Below are 17105 nucleotides of genomic sequence, written 5' to 3' on the forward strand. Positions count from 1 at the left end.
ACGAGCCGCCACTCCGAGTGCAGAGCCAAGGACGTGACCACAGCCGGGGGCTGGCACTGCACCAGCACGAAGGGCTGGAAGCCGGGCTCGAAGCGCACAGGTCCCGGGCGGGCACACAGGCGCTCGTGCCCCTTCCAGCGGTAGCCCTCCTGGTCCTGCAGCAGGTCAGCCTCCACCTGCTCCACCACGTGCTCTGCCTCCTCGTCGTTCAGCTCCAGCACCAGCACCTGGATGGGATGGCAGAGGGCTGAGCCAACCCCAGCACCCAGGGACAGCACCTCGGGGTGGGGGTGGGGTGGGGGCTGGTTCCTGTCCTGCTGTGCCCTCATCCTGAGAAGGAAGCTCATGGGCCTGGACGTTACCCAGAGTCACCTGATCACTCCTCCCCCTGCTCCCCTCCCCATCCCCGCCTGCTACCTGCCCTGCTGTGCCTGCCACCGCCAGGTAGCCGCTGTATTTGCAGAGGAAGATCTTCTGGATGCCCAGGCGGGGGTCGTCACTGTAGGGATCGAAGGAGCCCACCTAACGGGAGAGGAGGCCCACAGTTGGCCATGAGCACTGGACCCAGCCTGTCCCCGCCCTCCCGGTGCCCAGGCTCCTGGCCTCACCTTGCGGAGCGGGGGCCACTCGTCCTCACCCTGGGCATTGAGGTGCTCACTGGGGTCCGTGTCGGTGAGGAACACAGGGACCGTGCTAAGTTTGTAGAGCAGCCGCAAGCAGACGCCCGAGGCGTCCCAGAACCGCACGGTGCCGTCCTCGTGCCTGTAGGCAGAGCCGTGAGAAGGATGCCGGGCGAGGGTGCCAGGGACCGCTCCCACCCTGTACATCCTCCTATGCAGGAGAAGAGCAGCATAAATCACCTACCCCGTGAGCAGCAGGTCTCTCTGGGGTGGGGTTGGGGCCAGGCTGATGCCACCGTCAATAGGCCATTCCTAGAGGGTGAGACCGAGAAGTGCGTGCGGGAGCTTGGCTCCCAGGTGGGGCTGGGGCCAGGGCGGGTGCTGGACCTACCATGGTGGAGAAGTGTGTGTTCTGCCAGCTGCCGGCTGCGATGATCCTCTCCCACAGCTTCAGGGGGATGTTGGAGACGTGATGGGAGCAGGTGATGGCGGAGCAGTGCAGGGAGGCCAGGTAGGGGGGCTGCACCGGCGGCCAGCCGTCCGCCCGCAGGTCCAACACCACCAGCTCCTCCTCGGCCAGCACCACCAGGGCGTAGGGGTCATCAAAGGCTGGGGGACAGGCCAAGGGTCAGGGGCTGCAGGAGCCAGTAGGAAGCAGGTTGCCCAGCCTGGCCCTGTGGAATCTGATGCTTTAAGGCAGGGGTCCTCAAACTTTTTAAACAGGTTTGCCCAGCCTGGCCCTGCGGAATCTGACGCTTTAAGGGTTGGAGCCAGGGAATCTGCATTCAAACACAAGCTTGAAATCTAACCATGTATAAAAGGAAACATACGCCACGACCAAGTGGGATTTATCGCAGGTGTGCAAGGCTGCTTCAACCTTTGAAAACCAACACATCAACAGGCCAACGAAGAAAAGCCCATGATCACATCCAGAAAAAGCCTTGGCTAAAACCCAGACCCATTCATTTATGACAAACACTCTCAGTGAACTAGGACTAGAGGGGCACTTCCTCCACTGGACAAAGCACACCTGTGAAAAGCTGCAGCTAACATCTTCACGGGGAGACACTCGAAGCTTTCCACTAAGCGCGGGAACAAGGCGCCTTTTCAAGTACCAGCTAAGGCAGGAAGATGCGAACAGGAAGCACAAGGTGTGCAGACTGGGATGGAAGAAATCAAACTGCCTTGGTTCACGGATGACAGGACCGTTTATGCAGAAAATCCAAAAGGACTGACAAACAACTGGAGGCTGCCCCAGCACCTGTGGCCGGTGCGAGGAGTCCCCCACTCCCTCCCCTGGCGGCCTCAGGCCTTGTCATGTCCGTCAGGTGGCGAGAAGGCCCGCCTCCTGGACATCTCCCGCCAGGCCTCCTCTCCAGGTTTCGACAGCAGCCCTTTCTGGGCTTGCCTGTCACCCAGTGTATGAGGCTGACTCAGGGCTTCGCTGTCCTGGTTGAGCTCCAGGAGGCCGGCTCAGAGCTGGCCCCAGCCCATGAGGTCTTCCCCATTCCACACCAGGGCCCTTTTCTCAGCTGGGTGGGTATTAAACCCAATAGTACAGAGCTGCCCTCTTTGGACCAAAACCCCATTTGAGCCAGGGAAGGGCAAAGAGAGCGTGGAGTGGGCAGGAGGTGTGGCCAGCAAGCAGGGAGCCACCAGACTGGCAGAGACAGGGAGAGAGGGACTGTGGCTGCTGCCTCAGTGGCCCCAGGGGGTGGCTGGTTTGGGAACCTCTGTGCAGGCCCTTCCTTTTACAGACAGGACGGTCTGCCTACACCTCCCAGAGGCCAGCTTTCCCCACACCACTCCCTCAGCTCGCCTACCCGCCGCTGGGTCCACCTCGGAGAGCACAGTGAAGTCGATGACCCGGGACGTGAAGTCGAAGGCTGTCTGCTGGCCATTGTGCACCACGGAGATGCAGTGGCGGTCCCCGTAGCTGGCCCGAGGCATGCCACCCTGGAAGATGGTGAAGGGCAACCTGCAGGCACAGAAGAGAAGGGTGGTGGGCTGGGGCTCTCGACACAACAGCAGACAGCCACTGGCTGAGCTGGCAGCGTGGACTCCCTGTGACTGGCCTCTGTGCAGGGGCCGGGAGGGAGGCTCGTCTCAGGGTGAGTGACCACTCCAGGTCCCCAGGAGGGGGTCAAAAGGCCAGACCCTCATCTCTTCTTGACTGCAGCAGCTCAGGGGAACTTGGGGGCGAGGGGGGCTGTGGGTTGAGTCTGCAGCCACTCCTGCTCCAAAGAGAGCTGCCCCCCTCCTGCTTATGCACGGGTCTCCCCGCGTGATTGTTTGAAGAAACAGGTCTGAAACCTGCCGATCTTAATCGCCTCCCGGGAGTGCAGAAGGGAGAGAATGGGAATGTCTTTTTCAGGACCTGGCCATGAGCTATGAACGGCCCTCTCTCTTTCCCTGGAGTCTGAGACCTCAACGTGGGACCCTAAGGCACAGCCCTCCCCCCACCCCCCGCCCGCAGAGGCCCTCCAGCCCTCCAGGGAGAACCTGGAAAGGGCAAAGGGCAGAGAGCGGTACCTACCCCTGCTTGGTGGTCAGCCAGAAGATTTTGGTTATAGCTTTGCAAGGAAAGGGACCTACAAGAACAGGAATTATTAGCTGGAACGGGTCTGCCCACCCGCAGAGGCACGCGGGTCTGCACGAGCAGAGCCCTCACCCCACACCCTCTCCATGGACCTCTGCTAGGAGCTCTGCCCCGAGGAAGCCACACAGGCGCCAGGAAACCCACCATGTGGCTTTGGACAAAGCCGTCACCTCTCTGGGCCCCAGGTTTTACTGCTATGAGGGGGTGCCTACACCTGAATGCAGGAAGGCCGGCTGGGAACAGAGGACATGGGTTCGCACAGTGAAAGGCAGTCCCAGGTGACAGGGCAGGGCCAGGCCCCCGCCAGGTGGGCGGAGCACTGACCGTAAGGCACGCAGCTGCGCAAGGGCTCCAGTTGCTGGGTATCGGGATTCACAGGCCACTGGCAATAGCTGCCATCCGAATGGCAGCTGACAATCAGGCGGCCATCCCGCTGCCAGCAGGCACTGTCCAGTTGCTTCAGGGGAGGAAAGGGAGAGAGCGCAGGCTGGGGTCAGGGCGATGGTCCCGATACCCATACCCCCACGCCCACGCCCACGCCCACGCCTTGGCACAGGGGCTGTATGCGATAATGGGATCTGGGAGAGCCCCGTGGCAGCTGCCACCAGCCCAGGCACCACCCACCTGGCTGCTGAGGAAATGGCAGAGCACGCGGCTGCCCCGCAGGTCCCAGATGACGATGAGGCCCCGGCTGTAGCCGATGAGGACCTGGTTGGGGTCTCGAGGGTGCTCCTGCAGGGCCTCCACCATCTCAAACACCCGCCGCTGGCGGGCCTCCTCGGGCAACCTGGGCGAGGGGAGCACTGTGAGCCCACACCGACGTGCACCCCGGGGCCTGGCTGAGAGCAGGGCACAGTGGCACACGGCACTCCACGTGGCCGCGGGCACTGAATGTGCAGCACGGAGAGCTGCGGGCACACATCATCCAGGGGACAGAGAAGCAATGCGTAGAGCAGGACAGTGGTGCCCTGCTAGGATGTAAACGCAGGCAGCACAACTATGAGGAAAGGCAGGGAAGTGATTTCCAGAAACGTCGCTGTGGTGGGAGGGAGGGAGGGAGTCCCTCCTGGGAAGGGCACGTGGAGGCTCCTGGGAGGCGGCGGGCTCTATTTCTCTGCCCGGGGCTGGCTGTAGGGATGCTTACTTTACAATCCACTGAACTGCACATTCACATTTAGTGCATTTCTGTAAGGAGGTGGTATTTCATCAAATAAGTGTTTAAGACCCACAGAACAAAGCTCTGTATTAGTTGGCCTGGCCTTGAGCCTTGCCTCCGCCCCCCACCTCCTTCCCTGGGCCTGGAATGCTGATGTGAAGTCTGGAGCTGCTGCAGCCAACAGAAGGCCATGAGGTGGCAGGTATGGGACCAAGAGCCAACTCTGAGGATGGGCAGTAGGAAACAGCCTGGACCTGAGGGCATTTCTACACCCAAACCAAAGCCCTCTGTACTTGCCCTGGTGCACACGACCCCCAAGGGCACCCTCTGTACTTATGCCCATGCCATGTACCAATGCTCTACAGCACACCCCGCGAGCACCAGCCTCTAGAAACGGGAGTGGGGGGTCAACTCCCTGTACCCTTATCTGTAACGGTTCAGTTTTTGAAGGATTCTACAACGATCTACTACTTATATAATTAAAAGTTTCTTCCCCTTAACTTAGAAGTAAGCAATGTGAGAATTACACCATCTTGGAAAATAGAGAGAAGAAATAATATCAAAAAGAAAAAGAGAGAAAAAAAGAATAATATCAAAAGGAAGCTGTGCAGCAGGGTTGATGCCACTCGCCCCCGGGGGACCTCCCTCAGAGCGCTCCTTTGCAGGAGTATCAGCACCCTAGCCTCCCCCGGACCCCTCAAAACAGCAGAACGTTCTCCTGCTGCAACCCTCGTCTCCTCCCTCTTGACCCAGACCGGATCTCACCAAAGCTTTGGAGCACCCCCCGGGCTGTGGCTGTCAGGACCTTTGGCCTGGAGCCTGCGTGCGAATGGAAACCTACACAGACGCCAAAGCAGAAGCATGGGCAGAAGCTGCCCGGCTGGCGTGGGGCGGTGTGTGTGGCGTCTGCCCCACTGGGAGCCCCAGGGGTTGTGAAATACATGGCACCAGGGCAAAGAGGCTAAGAGTTGGTAACACGACACCATCATGTTGAGCCTCATTTTCCTTTTCATTAAGTGAGGTGATAAGTTACCCACAAGACCCCTTCTAGTGCCATGATGATAACATCCTACGGGGTGAGGTTCTCAATTTGGGGGACAGGTGAGGAGCTGAGCTTCTCCTCCCGTCCGCCTAGACTTCCCGGAGAGAAATGATAAGCTCCTGACACATTCCCGGGACCAAAGGGAGAGGGTCATGCCAAGTCCAGGGGACAGGTTCCTAACAGCGGGGTCCGCGGGCTCACCGCTGCAGCACGGTGTCCGAGCTGATGGTCCGGTCCTCCAGCGTGCGGAAGCCTGGCACCTGCACCACGAACACGCTGCCACTTTCGGTGCCCAGGTAGAGCGTCTTGGAGGAGGAGTGTGGCAGGACCACGGTGATCTGTGTGGCGCTGGGGGCAGCCCTGCGGAGGGGAACAGCTACCCGTGAGCTGGCCGCTGTCTAGGCAGGGACCCCCACGAATGGGCTTCCGACCCTGGCTGCCCTCCTCACCACGGGAAGGCCATTCCTAGGAAAGCAGGCTGTAAGGTCTTTTTTAATAGAGTCCAGAGTCTCAGGCCAGGACTAAGATATTGGCTACATTCTGCCAAGACGGGAAGCAGATGGCAGAGTCTGCCCAGGAAGCAGAGACCCCCTGGGAGCCTCCTGCACAGCCCCGCCCACTCCACCCAGAGCACCTTCGGGTGGCATCGGGTGGGCTCAGACGCCTGCTAGGACCCCCAAGGGCTCCTAGGATCTTCAAAGGGTGATCCCACCCTGAAGCTGGGTGCATGGGTCAGGGTGGCTGGGAGAGCAAGGGGGCCGAATCCTTACCCTGGGGGGCCCCGCAGCGTGAAACTCTCATCTTCCTGCAGCTCGGACACCCCGCCTTTGACCTTCAGGCTCCACAGGTGTAGGCTGTTGTCGTCCAGCAGGGTGACCAGCTGGCACTAGGGAGGGGACGGGGGCAGGAGCGTGCTGTCTCATTGACCCGGGAGCGCCAGCATTCGCGTGGCCTTTACACACCACGGCAGTCTCAGAGAGCCCCAAACCCAAAGGCCCCCCTACTCTTAGGGGGAAGGGTGGTGGTCCCAGGTCCTCCCAGCAGCACCACACCCAGGGCCACCAGATGCTTGCCTCTCCTTCAGGAAGATGTGAGAGTAAGAAGGGCGCGGAGGGGCCCTCACCTGGCCAGGCAGGAAGTAGATGTGCACCACGGCGTTGTTCTCCCTGTGCAGCCCCATGAACTCCACCCCCGGGGCACCGTAGCTGGGAGCAGCAGGCTCAGGAAAACCTCCAGAGGCAGACGCCACCCCTCACCGGCCCGAGAGCGGGGACTGGGCCCCATGGCAAGGCGTGTAACACACGGTGGCTCGCCCTTTCCCCAGACAGCAGGACTGGGGCCTGGGGTGGGGAGGAGGGCGTTGGCCAGTGACCTGACCCCTGAGGGTGGGAAGAGCCAACCAGGGAGAGCTTTCCCAGCCAGGCAGGTGGGGATGACTGTGTAAGGGTGACCCCTTGGCAACTGTTAGGCTGCTCGGCGCCACCTCCCACCCCACCCCTACCCTGCAACCTGAGCTGCAACAGACCCCTCAGCTGCCGCTTGGTGGCACCTGTGAGAAGCCGCGGGCACCCCTGCGGGCCCAGCCCCCAAGAGCTGTGACCAGGAGTCTGGGCAAGGGGATTGGTCACCAGGATATGGCCATGGCCTGGCAATGATTAACCAGCTGAGGGAGGGCTGAGCCAGCAGTGGGACTGGGCCCCTGCCCTGCAGTGTTTACACCACCCCCAGCCCAGCCCCGTGGCTGCAGGCCCCCAGCCTTCCCGCCTCTGCTGCGGCAGAGAGGGTGCCGGCTCACCCCGGGGGCTCACCCTGGGCTCAGGTTAGATGGGGCAGGAGTGCGCCAAGGTGTGTAGCCCAGCCGGCCTGGCCGAGCAGTGACCTGTCCTGGACCCACGGGCTGCCTCCGAAAGGGCCCAGAGCTAATGCTTCAGACAAAGACGGCCAACCGGACACTATCCAGCCTCGGCCAGGGGGGGCCGTCCCTGCCAACCGGGAGTCCGCTTTACTCTCTCTGGTGCGTGCGCACGTGCGGGGCGTGTGCGGGGAGGAGAACCTGGAAGAGCGGCTCCCCGGCACAGCTCCCCTAGCCTAGCCCGGCACTGCTCTCTGGTTTGCAAAGTGCCCGGGCCAGTCCCCTGACTCCCACTGGGAAAGGCTTCTTGGCCCACAAAAAAAAAAGCCTCCATGGACTGCACTCAGGGCTGACCCCGAGAGGCTATGTGGGACGCCCCTGAGTGAGAAAGACCATCCCCAACTTGCTTTGTTTCTTTCCTGGAGGGCGGGGGTCCTTGCTGCACCTCACCAATGCCAAGTCCTCGCCCCTTCCCGGCCTTCCCAGGGCGGGAGCTGGGAGCACCGAAAGGATACAGCTTGACGGCTCCGGAGCGGGTGCCGATGGCCAGGATGCGCAGAGAGGGGCTGTAGCCGAGGGCGCTGGGCTGGTGCGGAAAGCCATGTTCCACCGTCTGCAATGACAGCCACACGGGCCTACAGACACGCCCAAGAAGCCGCAGCACAGAGCCACCCCAGCAGGAAGGCGGCACCGAGTCCCATTCAGGCTCCCACCCAGACACCCATGTGCGGACCATCCCCCGCCCCCTTCCCCCAGCCCATGTCTGACCCTGTCCTGGGCCACCTGACCACCCATCCCTGGGAACTCATTTTTCCTGACACACACTGGCCACTTGGTCTCCAGGAACTCTCAGTTCCTCCACCAGGTGTACTGTGGGCAACCCCCAGCCCTCCTACGGGGGGTGCAGGAAGCTTTGGGGGCCTGGCACTGGGGTCCGAAGGAAGCCACGGTGGCCCTTCCCAGCCCTGCACTGTCCAGGCTCCTCCAGCCCTGCCTGTCTGCTCTGCCAGGGCCCTCCTAGCACGGAGCTCTCCGTCTTGCCAGACAGGAAACTCCCAGGTGCTGGTGCAGGCACGTGCTCTTGCTCATGTCTTAGGACTGAAGTAATCCACATTCCAGAAAACTTGAAGTAAAGTTTTAAAAAGAAAACAAAAATAACCTGTATTCCTACAACCGGAAGTAAATCTCGCTAACATTTGTGTGTGTCTATCTTCCTCGAGCTTGTGAGTGTATGCGTGTGGCATGCCTTAAAACACAGAGACCTGCCCTAGCCGGTGTGGCTCAGCGGATAGAGCGTCAGCCTGTGGACTGAAGGGTCCTGGGTTCGATTCCAGTCAAGGGCATATCCTCAGGTTGCAGGCTCAATCCCCAGCGTGCAGGAGACAGCCGATCAATAGTTCTCTCTCATCATTGATGTTTCTCTCTCTCCCCCTCTCCCTTCCTCTCCCTTCCTCTCTGAAATCAATAAAAAATATTCAAACAAAAAACACAGAGACCTAATTGGGGCCCTACCACCTGATACTCCTATACCTGAGTAGCCCTGTAGCCTGTTTCCCCCTGTAGCCAGCCCAGGTTGTCAAAGCACTGAAATGACCCAATGGTGGAAGAATATTCGCTGTGGGAGGTGCCCTAACTCACCAGGCCTCTGTTGTTAAACGTTTTCTTTGTTTCTAGAGGTCCTGCAATTGCCACTTGACCGATGACCCCTCCTGGACCCCCGTCTTTGCCTGCAGCTCTGAGCATTCCCGCAGGCCGAGGCGCCAGGGATGGAGTCCAGGTTTTAAAGGGATGGATAGAAACCCTACAGATTACTCGGCAAACCATCTCAGGAAGGCTTCTGCTGTTTCTTTATCAGCTAAGCCTACCCCTCACCTCCCACCCCAGGGGCCCCTGAACCTGCAGACCTAGATGACAGCAGGCAAAGGGAGGCCAGCACCTGCTTCCAAGTCTAGTGATTTCTTCTGGTTTAAACCATGGAGACGGCCCTGCAGGAAAGGGCCGCGCCGATGAGGCCGCTCTCCTGCGGCCCAGGGCTCTGCTCTGGGCTTCGGTTGGCTATCCAGTCAGGCCTCCGAGGAGCAGAGAGAGATAAGCCCTGCTGACAGCTGGAATGATAACTTAGCAAACCCAATGCTGCCCGCCTGCTGTCCAGGCCCGTGGTCCATGGTCGGAGGCCCCATGCTGGGGGCAGGCCAGGGAGCAGCTCCCAAAGGGCCTATTCTGGGGACGTCTGGGGACACCAGGTGTGGGAGGCGCCCTCAGGCCTGGCTCTTTGCCAGGGACACAGGCTGCCCTGAAAATGGCTGGGAGGGCAGTAGCGACCCAGCAGGAGCCCCGCTGGCCGCCCAGGTCCCTGTTCAGCTATGTCAAAAATGCAGAGCCTGGAGAAGCTGTGGGGAGATAGCGAGTGTCTGGAATGCAAACGTTTCCCAGGAAAAGGGGGGCAGGGCACATGAGGGGTGTGGGGGACAAGCTTCCCCAGGGGCCCCCACTAGGCCGCAGCCAGCCCAGGTTGCTGGGGCCGCAGGAGGCCAGCAGCCAGAGCTCGGGAAGACGCTCCTGGGACGGGAGCGTTCTCCCAGAACCACGGCAGCAGCAGGCTGGGGTTTGAGGACTCTGCGGGCAGCGTCCTACAGGAGCCTGGTGGCCAGTAGGAGGCCTGCGCCCGGCGTGACCCAGCGCGACAGTCGCAAGGCAACACTGAGCACTTGCAAGGTGGCTGGTGCCACCAAGGGGCAGACTTTTTAATTTTATTCTATTTTAATTAACTTGCATTTCAGATGGACGCTCACTTCAGTTACTGGAAAACTTTGTAGGAATGTTCTTGGGTTTCAAAGGAACAGGAGCTGGAGTCGGGCAGACCAAGCTTTGGATCTTCTTTAAAAAATATTATTTTTTTTTATGGATTTCAGAGAGAAAGGGAGAGGGAGATAGAAACATCAATGATGAGAGAGAATCATTGATCAGCTGCCTCCTGCACGCCCCACACTGGGGATCGAGCCCACAACCGGGCACGTTCCCTGACTGGGAATCGAACCGTGACCTCCTGGTTCATAGGTCGACGCTCAACCACTGAGCCACACTAGGTGGGCTGGGTCTCCTTTTTCAGCTGTAAATCTTCTAGCTCTAAACTCAGATCACATATTTCCAAAGAAAATTTAATGTCCAAACTGAGATGTGCTGTGAGGGTAAAACACACTTGGGATTTCAAAGACTTTTTAAAAAGTCTCATTAATTTATATTGAAACAGTATTTTGAATATAGTGGGTTAAACAGAATTTTCATCAGAATGAATTTCACTTGTTAAAAGAATTTTGTGATAGGCCTTCTAGAATATTTCAAATCACATATGTGGCTCTTACTGTTTTCCTCTTGGGACTTGAGCTGCCCTACAGGAGGCTGCCTCAGGCCGCGGGCAGGCAAGTCCCGCCAGGAGAAGACAGCCTGCAGCTTTGGGTCAGGCTCGCAGGCCTGAGAACACAGGGCTGACTCCCTGGCAGGCAGTTCTCCTAGCATCTCCCGACCCCTCCTACTGCGGAGCAGCCTAACCCAGAGGGACACAAATGTCGGGCCCACCACTCAATCACTCCTATTGATTCCTCATGTCCCCCAGGGCCCTGGGGTCACTGTGCTGCCCCTCCCTCCCCGCTTTCCCATAAGCTGACCTAGACAGACAGGGACTGAGTCGGGCCCACTGAGCTCTGAACCCCCCTCTGCCACTTAGAAGGCGTGTGGACTTGGGCAGCCACTCGGCCTCTGAGCCTCATTTCACATCTGATAAGTGGGACGACACCAGCGTTGTCCTTGGCTCGAACACAATGAACCTTAAGATGAACCTTAAGACCACCTGAGGCGGTTGGAAGGCTCAGCTCACCCCACAGAGCACACAGGCCCTGCCGCTAAAGCCAACTTCCTTCCCAGGTTCTCCTTGTTCCCTGTACCCCTCAGGGTGTCTTCTCTAAGTTGACAACTCTGGAGGGACAAGGCTCCCTTAAGAACAAATAAGGGGCCGGTGTGGCTCAGTGGTTGAGCGTCAACCTATGAACCAGGAGGTCACAGGTTCAATTCCCCATTAGGGCATATGCCCGGGTTGTGGGCTCGATCCCCAGTGTGGGGCGTGCAGGAGGCAGCTGATCAACGATTCTCCCTTATCATTGATGCTTCTATCTCTCTCTCCATTCCTCTCTGAAATAAATAAAAATATATTTAAAAAACAACAACACAAATAAGAAAAATTTCACAATGACCCTACTTGGCCAGGGGCCAAGAAAGTGGGTTCAAATGAGAATAGTGTGGTGACAGGGGATTCCCCAGGTCCCAGGGAGGGGAGGGGTGGCGGCAGTACCAATTCAACATTCGAATAAGGCCCCCAAACCCCCGAATGAGCAAAGCTAGTCCTGCTGCAGGGACCTGGGCTAGGCAAGGAGGTGTAGGGCCCCCAGGGCAGGTATGAGAAGGGGGGGTGGTTGTGTTAGGAATTGGGAAGGAAGGGACTTGGATTTGGGGAGAGGATCGAGGTCAGTTAATGGAGGTGACAGGGAGGAGCGGGAAACCGGGGGCGGGAGCAGCGTGGGAAGCAGGAAGGGTGAAGGCACCTCTGGCCAGTGTCCAGCTGTCCCCTCAAGCTCAGGTGCTCTGCCCACTCCTTGATGGCTCCTCCCTGACACTCCCAACAGCCTTTTAGACTCAGCTCCCTACTGGACATGCAAGTTCCCCACGGGCAGCACCTTCCCTCCAGGTCCCCGGAGCAGGGAGGGGAGATGGCCTGCTGTGCGACTTCCAAGGCACAGAGCCTCCACCCAGGACAGAGGTTGGGGTGGGACAGCAGGCACGGATCCCAGGGTGGCCCTCAAAGCCCCAGACCCCAGCTTCTCCAGCTCAGATTCAAGCTGGAAGGATGACCAACGCCTGGCAGCCAACCTCCCCTACCTCCTGAGCTCAGCATCCAGCCCACCTGGCCCTGCCCCCACCCTGCTCCTGGCTCAGGTGACCTCTGCCAAGGGAGGAGAGAACAATGAACTCCTTTGACAGAGAGTTGGGAAAGGAGAGATTTGCAGGAGCCGCCAAACTGCAACACTAGCCCAGTGTGGGAGAGAAGGCCCGTCTGTCTCCCGCTGGCTCCAGGACCCATTCCAGGCTCCCGGGAGGGAGATGGCAAGGCTGCTGGTCAGAGAGCAGGGGGGGGGGAAGGGAGATGGCAAGGCTGCTGGTCAGAGAGCGGGGGGGTCCTTCATCCTGCCCTTGGCAAGGGGGGGCCTGTCCAAGATTGAGGGCTGAGGAGGCCCCAGAGCGTGGGGTGATGGGAAGGAGGGCTGCCAGGGCCACAGGGGGCACACCAGGTTGGCTGGGTGGCACTGCCCCAGACCGGGGTGTGGTCAGCTCAGATTCCTGGTGGTGACAGCAACCTGGCCTGCCCGGTGTGGCTGTCACCTGACACCAGGGGCCCAGCCATGAAAAAGCCAAGACAAAACCACCTGGCCCTGGACGGGGCAGCAGGCAGGCACACAGTGTTTGTTCAGGGCCCCGGAGTGGAGGAGGGGGCCGGCAGGAAGGGCCCAGGCACCCTCATCAAATGGCCGGTCGTTCCACCAGGGGAAACAAAGGCCAGGAGGGATTTTCGAGGAAGGGGTTTTACTCTGACACGAGCTTATGTCCGCTCGGAGTCACTTCCTCTCTACTGAGGTGCCCATGGGGTCCCTGGGTCCCCTCAATCAATCCTGCCAGCTGACTCATCCGTCTTCCCAACAGCCTGAGGACCCAGCACACACCACAGACCACCACTTCACAGGCGGACAAACAGAGGTTCAAGGGGTGAAGTTACCAACCACACTGGGGGTCCTCATTCCCAGCCAGCGCCCCCCACAATGTGAAAGCCCTGGTATGGCACCTGTGTGCCAGGCACCTTCAGAGCATTCTATACCCAGGGCTCTGCTGTGTCAGGACCAGATTCCCAGGTCCTAGCCTTCCTGGTCCGCAACTCAACAGCCTGGGGGAAGCCTGGGGAGGGACTAGTATGGGTGGAACCATGTAGGTTCCCAAATCTTCCAGGATGTGGCCTCACCCTCCAATCCCAACCCTCCAGGCGCCACCATTCACCCAGGGCCTGGATGAGAGGAATCCCCACACCCAGACTCTCCCCTTCTTCCTCTCTGCTCCCAACCCGTGGAATTTCAGACTATCAGCCCCCTCCCTCCCACCAGGAAGGCAAAGGTCTTATCTGAGATTCCCAGAGCCCCAGGCCTGGGCTGTATACACAGTAGGTGCTCAATTCTTGCAAGTGAATGGAAGGAGGAAGGAATTCCAGGAGCCTCCCCTCCCCCTTCCTGACCAGGCCTGGGGATGGGTGGCCAGGTGTGGGGACCACCAGTTGGGGGACATGGAAGGGCGATTCCTCTACCCTAGCCGCACCCCAGCCCCACCCTCCTAAACAGCACAACTTGGGGCGGGGGTTCATCCCTCCTTGCTGAGCCTGTTTTTCCGGTTTCCACTGAAATTGGCCACCTTTTCAGGGTGTGAAATCCTGGCGTTGCCAAGGGCATGGAGGCACATAGGGGTCACCCAGGATCCTCCAGCCGGTGCTGAGGTTCTGAGACAGGCACCCAGCAAATATGTGCTGCTCCCTTGGGAGTAACAATGGCAGGTCCCCAAGGGCCCAGAGATCCCCCAGTTCCAACACTGCACCCCATTTCCCCGAGACCCAAAAGCCCTGCCCACAGCTTCCTTCTGCCAGTGGGAGGAGGCACTCACTTAGGGAAGCCGAGATCTCAGAGGCCAGTGGCCTCATGGCAAGTGCTGAGGGCAGCCACACCTCCCACAGGCCCAGGAAGTCGAGGACAAGGGCAGAGCGTGAGGGGAAAACCACCCACCTCGAAGCCCTGGGAGCTCTCTGGCCCTGGGAGGCTGCCTTTGAAAAGAGCAGCTCAAGTTCCTCGACTACTGTGTCGAGCACTTAACCGATCTAATCCCACATGTCCCTGTAACAAGCCTGTGCTGACCCTCCGCACAGGGTCACCCGGCTTTACGTGGTGAAGCCAGATTGGGACCCCTGTCCATCACCACCTCCTCGAGGGGTCCCCAGTCCGCCTCTTGCTGCAGTCCACCCTCTGGGGCAGAGGAAGCCTAGGCATGGAGGCCCAGGGCCTAGATCAGTGGTTCTCAACCTTCTGGCCTTTAAATACAGTTCCTCATGTTGTGACCCAACCATAAAATTATTTTTGTTGCTACTTCATAACTGTAATGTTGCTACTGTTATGAATCGTAATGTAAATATCTGATATGCAGGATGGTCTTAGGTGACCCCTGTGAAAAGGTCGTTCGACCGCCAAAGGGGTCTCGACCCACAGGTTGAGAACCGCTGGCCTAGCTCAAGGCAGAGGTGAGGGGCTAATTACCCAGAAACAGCTGCAGATTGCTAGGTGGCCCCAGAGCCAGTAAACCACAGCTGTGCTCCTCCGGTTTACAGCTCCGGCCTTCTCGGGCACCTGTCCCCTTGAGGGAGCCCTGAGGAGTTTCTGGGACCCTCCCTGTGATCTCAGGTGACATGTCACTCCAGCTTTGGGGGCCTTGGAGCAGGTGTGGGGTTGGGGTAGTCAAATGCCAACCCTGGCAAGTTCCCCAGTGCCTCTCCCCACTCACCCAGGCCTGGAGCCTGCCAGGAATCACGTGTTCCACCTACAGAAAGTTGTGTTTGCCTCTGGAGGCAATCGGAGGAGGGTGGGAACAGCCATGGCCTGTAGCCACTCCCCCAGGGGACCTGGGTCACAGGAACATTATCACACCTGGCAGGCTTCGATATGCTTTCATCTTTCCTGTCCCTAAGCCTCCTCAACAACCCTGAGGAGGTAGACAGGGCGGATTATTTTATCCCCATTCCACAGGTGGGGAAACCGAGGCTGGAAGAGGCAGGGTGATCTGCAGAGTCCCAACTCCTGGGCATCCCACTGCCCTTCCCAGGGAAAGCCCTCTAATCAAACCCCATTTCCAAAGTCAGAGTCCCCTGAGGCATTGCGGGCAGTGCCCAGTAAGGACCTTCATCAAGTAAAGGCAACTGAGCGCCCCCGCCCCAGCCTGTGGGAGGCTGATAACGTGGTGCTCACCTGAGCACCTGCTGTGTCCCCTCGTTCCCGCTCCCTTACCTTGTTGAACTGGAAGAGGTCCCGCTTGAGCCTCTCCCGAGCAGGGTCATGTCCCGACCGCAGGAACCGCCTCATCTTGCTTGGCGTGTAGCCCCTGGAGAAAGAGAAGCTGGTGAGCGCCAGGGTGAGGCAAACACGCAGCCCAGGCCCAGAGCCGGCCTGCCAGGCCCAGCCCAGCAGGTGGCCGCCCCTGGGCCAGGTCAGCTCCGCCGTCCTCGGCTTCCCCACGCTCCATCTGTGCCGTGTGGTTCCCCTGGGAACCGGCACTCCATACCCAGGGCCCAGGACTGGTTAATGTTCTAACTCTGCTCCTGGCCACCTGTGGCCTTGTAAACCCAGCCCAGAAGCTGGGGGAGGAAGCCATTTACCCAGGCTTCATAGGAACAGGAGACCCAGAGGTTAATTAGCTTAATTGTTAACCTGATTTCTGAAAAACCATAAAACTCCAGCTAAACAGAAAGGGAAACTTCATAAGCCTCTCTCCCCAGCGGCTAGGAGGTGGGAATGCAAAGGCTGACCAGCTGGGCTCCCACACCAGGTGGGGGCAGGGAAGGGCCGGGCAGCAACCTCTCCCGTAGCCAGCACACCTGGGCCTGGGCTGCTCTGCCTTCTAACTTCAGGGAAGGCCTCGGCCACGCTGGGCTCAGGCCACTGCCGCTGGGAACCTGGGTGGGGGAGCGCGCAGAGCATGCAGTCAGGGGTGCTGGCCCCTCCCACCACACGCCTGGGACCCACGATGGAGCTAGGTCTGTCCCACGAGTCTGCTGGGGTCTCCGTAGTTACAGCCCTGGCCCCAGGCTTCCCGACCTGACGGGGTGCGCTCAGAAAGGCCCCCTTTCCCACAGGCCCAAGTGAAGCTAATCAGAAACCTACTCCCAATAAGAAACCAGCCCTGGACGCTGTCCGCCCACTGGAGAATGCCTTCCCGATACAGGGGAAACTATTTCTGGATCATCCTGGGGGGGAGGGGGATCATCTGTGCTCCAGCTTCCGGCTTCCAGTAGCGGCCACCCACTGACCACAGGACACCAAGGCCTGTACTTGGAAACGCAGGAGCCCAGGCCCACCCCGGAGACCATAAAGGGAAGGAAGCAGGGCCAGGAGCTCGCTCTGGGGTGCGTGGTGTCCTATAGAAGAAAGTGTCTAAGCCGAGACCTGAAGGATGCTATCCCCGAAGTTTCTGGCTTCTTGGGAAGTGACCAAAAAAATCAATCAACTTTGCATATGAAAGGACCCTGTGTGGTCAGACTCAGGGCTCCCTCTGAGGCCTGACCATGCTGGGAGAGGTCACCCCACTGGGTAGACACACACATCCGGGGCATTCCAAGTGCCACCCCAACTGGGAAAAGGCAGACACCAGCCCTCAGAGCACCGTCACTTTCTGGGGACATCACAAAGGCCACCACTTGCGAGAGGGGGAGGGGTGGATATGAGAGGTTTGTGCCTTCACATTTTGGGGGAGACACAGCAGAGTGGGGAGCCCCGCTTCCCTTTGGAGCAGCAGGTAGTCGGGAAACTCCCAGGTGCCCACCTGACCCAAGGCCCTGAAGGAGATTCAGGGAACAAACCCGGGAAAGTTGAGGCTCCTGAAACTGGGAGTGAGCAGACTCCACCCCGAGGCCTGCAGCTTCAGCCTCCGGACAAACAGCTGAGCTGTGTCCTCAATTTCCAGCTGTGGGGGAGGCCCGGCAGTGGGCAGTG

At 59.4% G+C, this 17105-nt stretch overlaps 1 protein-coding gene across 11 annotated transcripts in view; it reads right to left on the reverse strand.

Annotated features, from left to right (window-relative positions):
- LLGL2 (lethal giant larvae homolog 2 (Drosophila)) overlaps positions 1 to 17105 on the reverse strand; it is a 40814-nt gene that overhangs the window by 4788 nt on the left and 18921 nt on the right. For 7 of the 11 annotated variants that reach the window (XM_014531769.1, XM_014531766.1, XM_014531771.1 and 4 more), the window contains exons 1-14: positions 15405 to 15498; positions 7785 to 7882; positions 6541 to 6622; positions 6188 to 6303; positions 5619 to 5777; positions 3844 to 4006; positions 3544 to 3676; positions 3157 to 3211; positions 2444 to 2598; positions 1012 to 1229; positions 865 to 932; positions 609 to 762; positions 418 to 522; positions 1 to 227 (exon numbers count right to left, since the gene is read on the reverse strand). In XM_014531769.1, coding sequence (XP_014387255.1) covers positions 1 to 227; positions 418 to 522; positions 609 to 762; positions 865 to 932; positions 1012 to 1229; positions 2444 to 2598; positions 3157 to 3211; positions 3544 to 3676; positions 3844 to 4006; positions 5619 to 5777; positions 6188 to 6303; positions 6541 to 6622; positions 7785 to 7882; positions 15405 to 15479 — 1808 coding nt within the window. In that variant the 5' untranslated portion in view covers positions 15480 to 15498. Of the gene's footprint in view, positions 228 to 417; positions 523 to 608; positions 763 to 864; positions 933 to 1011; positions 1230 to 2443; positions 2599 to 3156; positions 3212 to 3543; positions 3677 to 3843; positions 4007 to 5618; positions 5778 to 6187; positions 6304 to 6540; positions 6623 to 7784; positions 7883 to 15404; positions 15504 to 17105 lie in introns of those variants that run through there. The other 4 variants (XM_014531773.1, XM_014531774.1, XM_014531772.1 and 1 more) reach the window with 4 other exon arrangements.

This window comes from Myotis brandtii, unplaced genomic scaffold (assembly GCF_000412655.1).
Source record: "Myotis brandtii unplaced genomic scaffold, ASM41265v1 scaffold825, whole genome shotgun sequence".
Taxonomy (NCBI): Eukaryota; Metazoa; Chordata; class Mammalia; order Chiroptera; family Vespertilionidae; genus Myotis; species Myotis brandtii.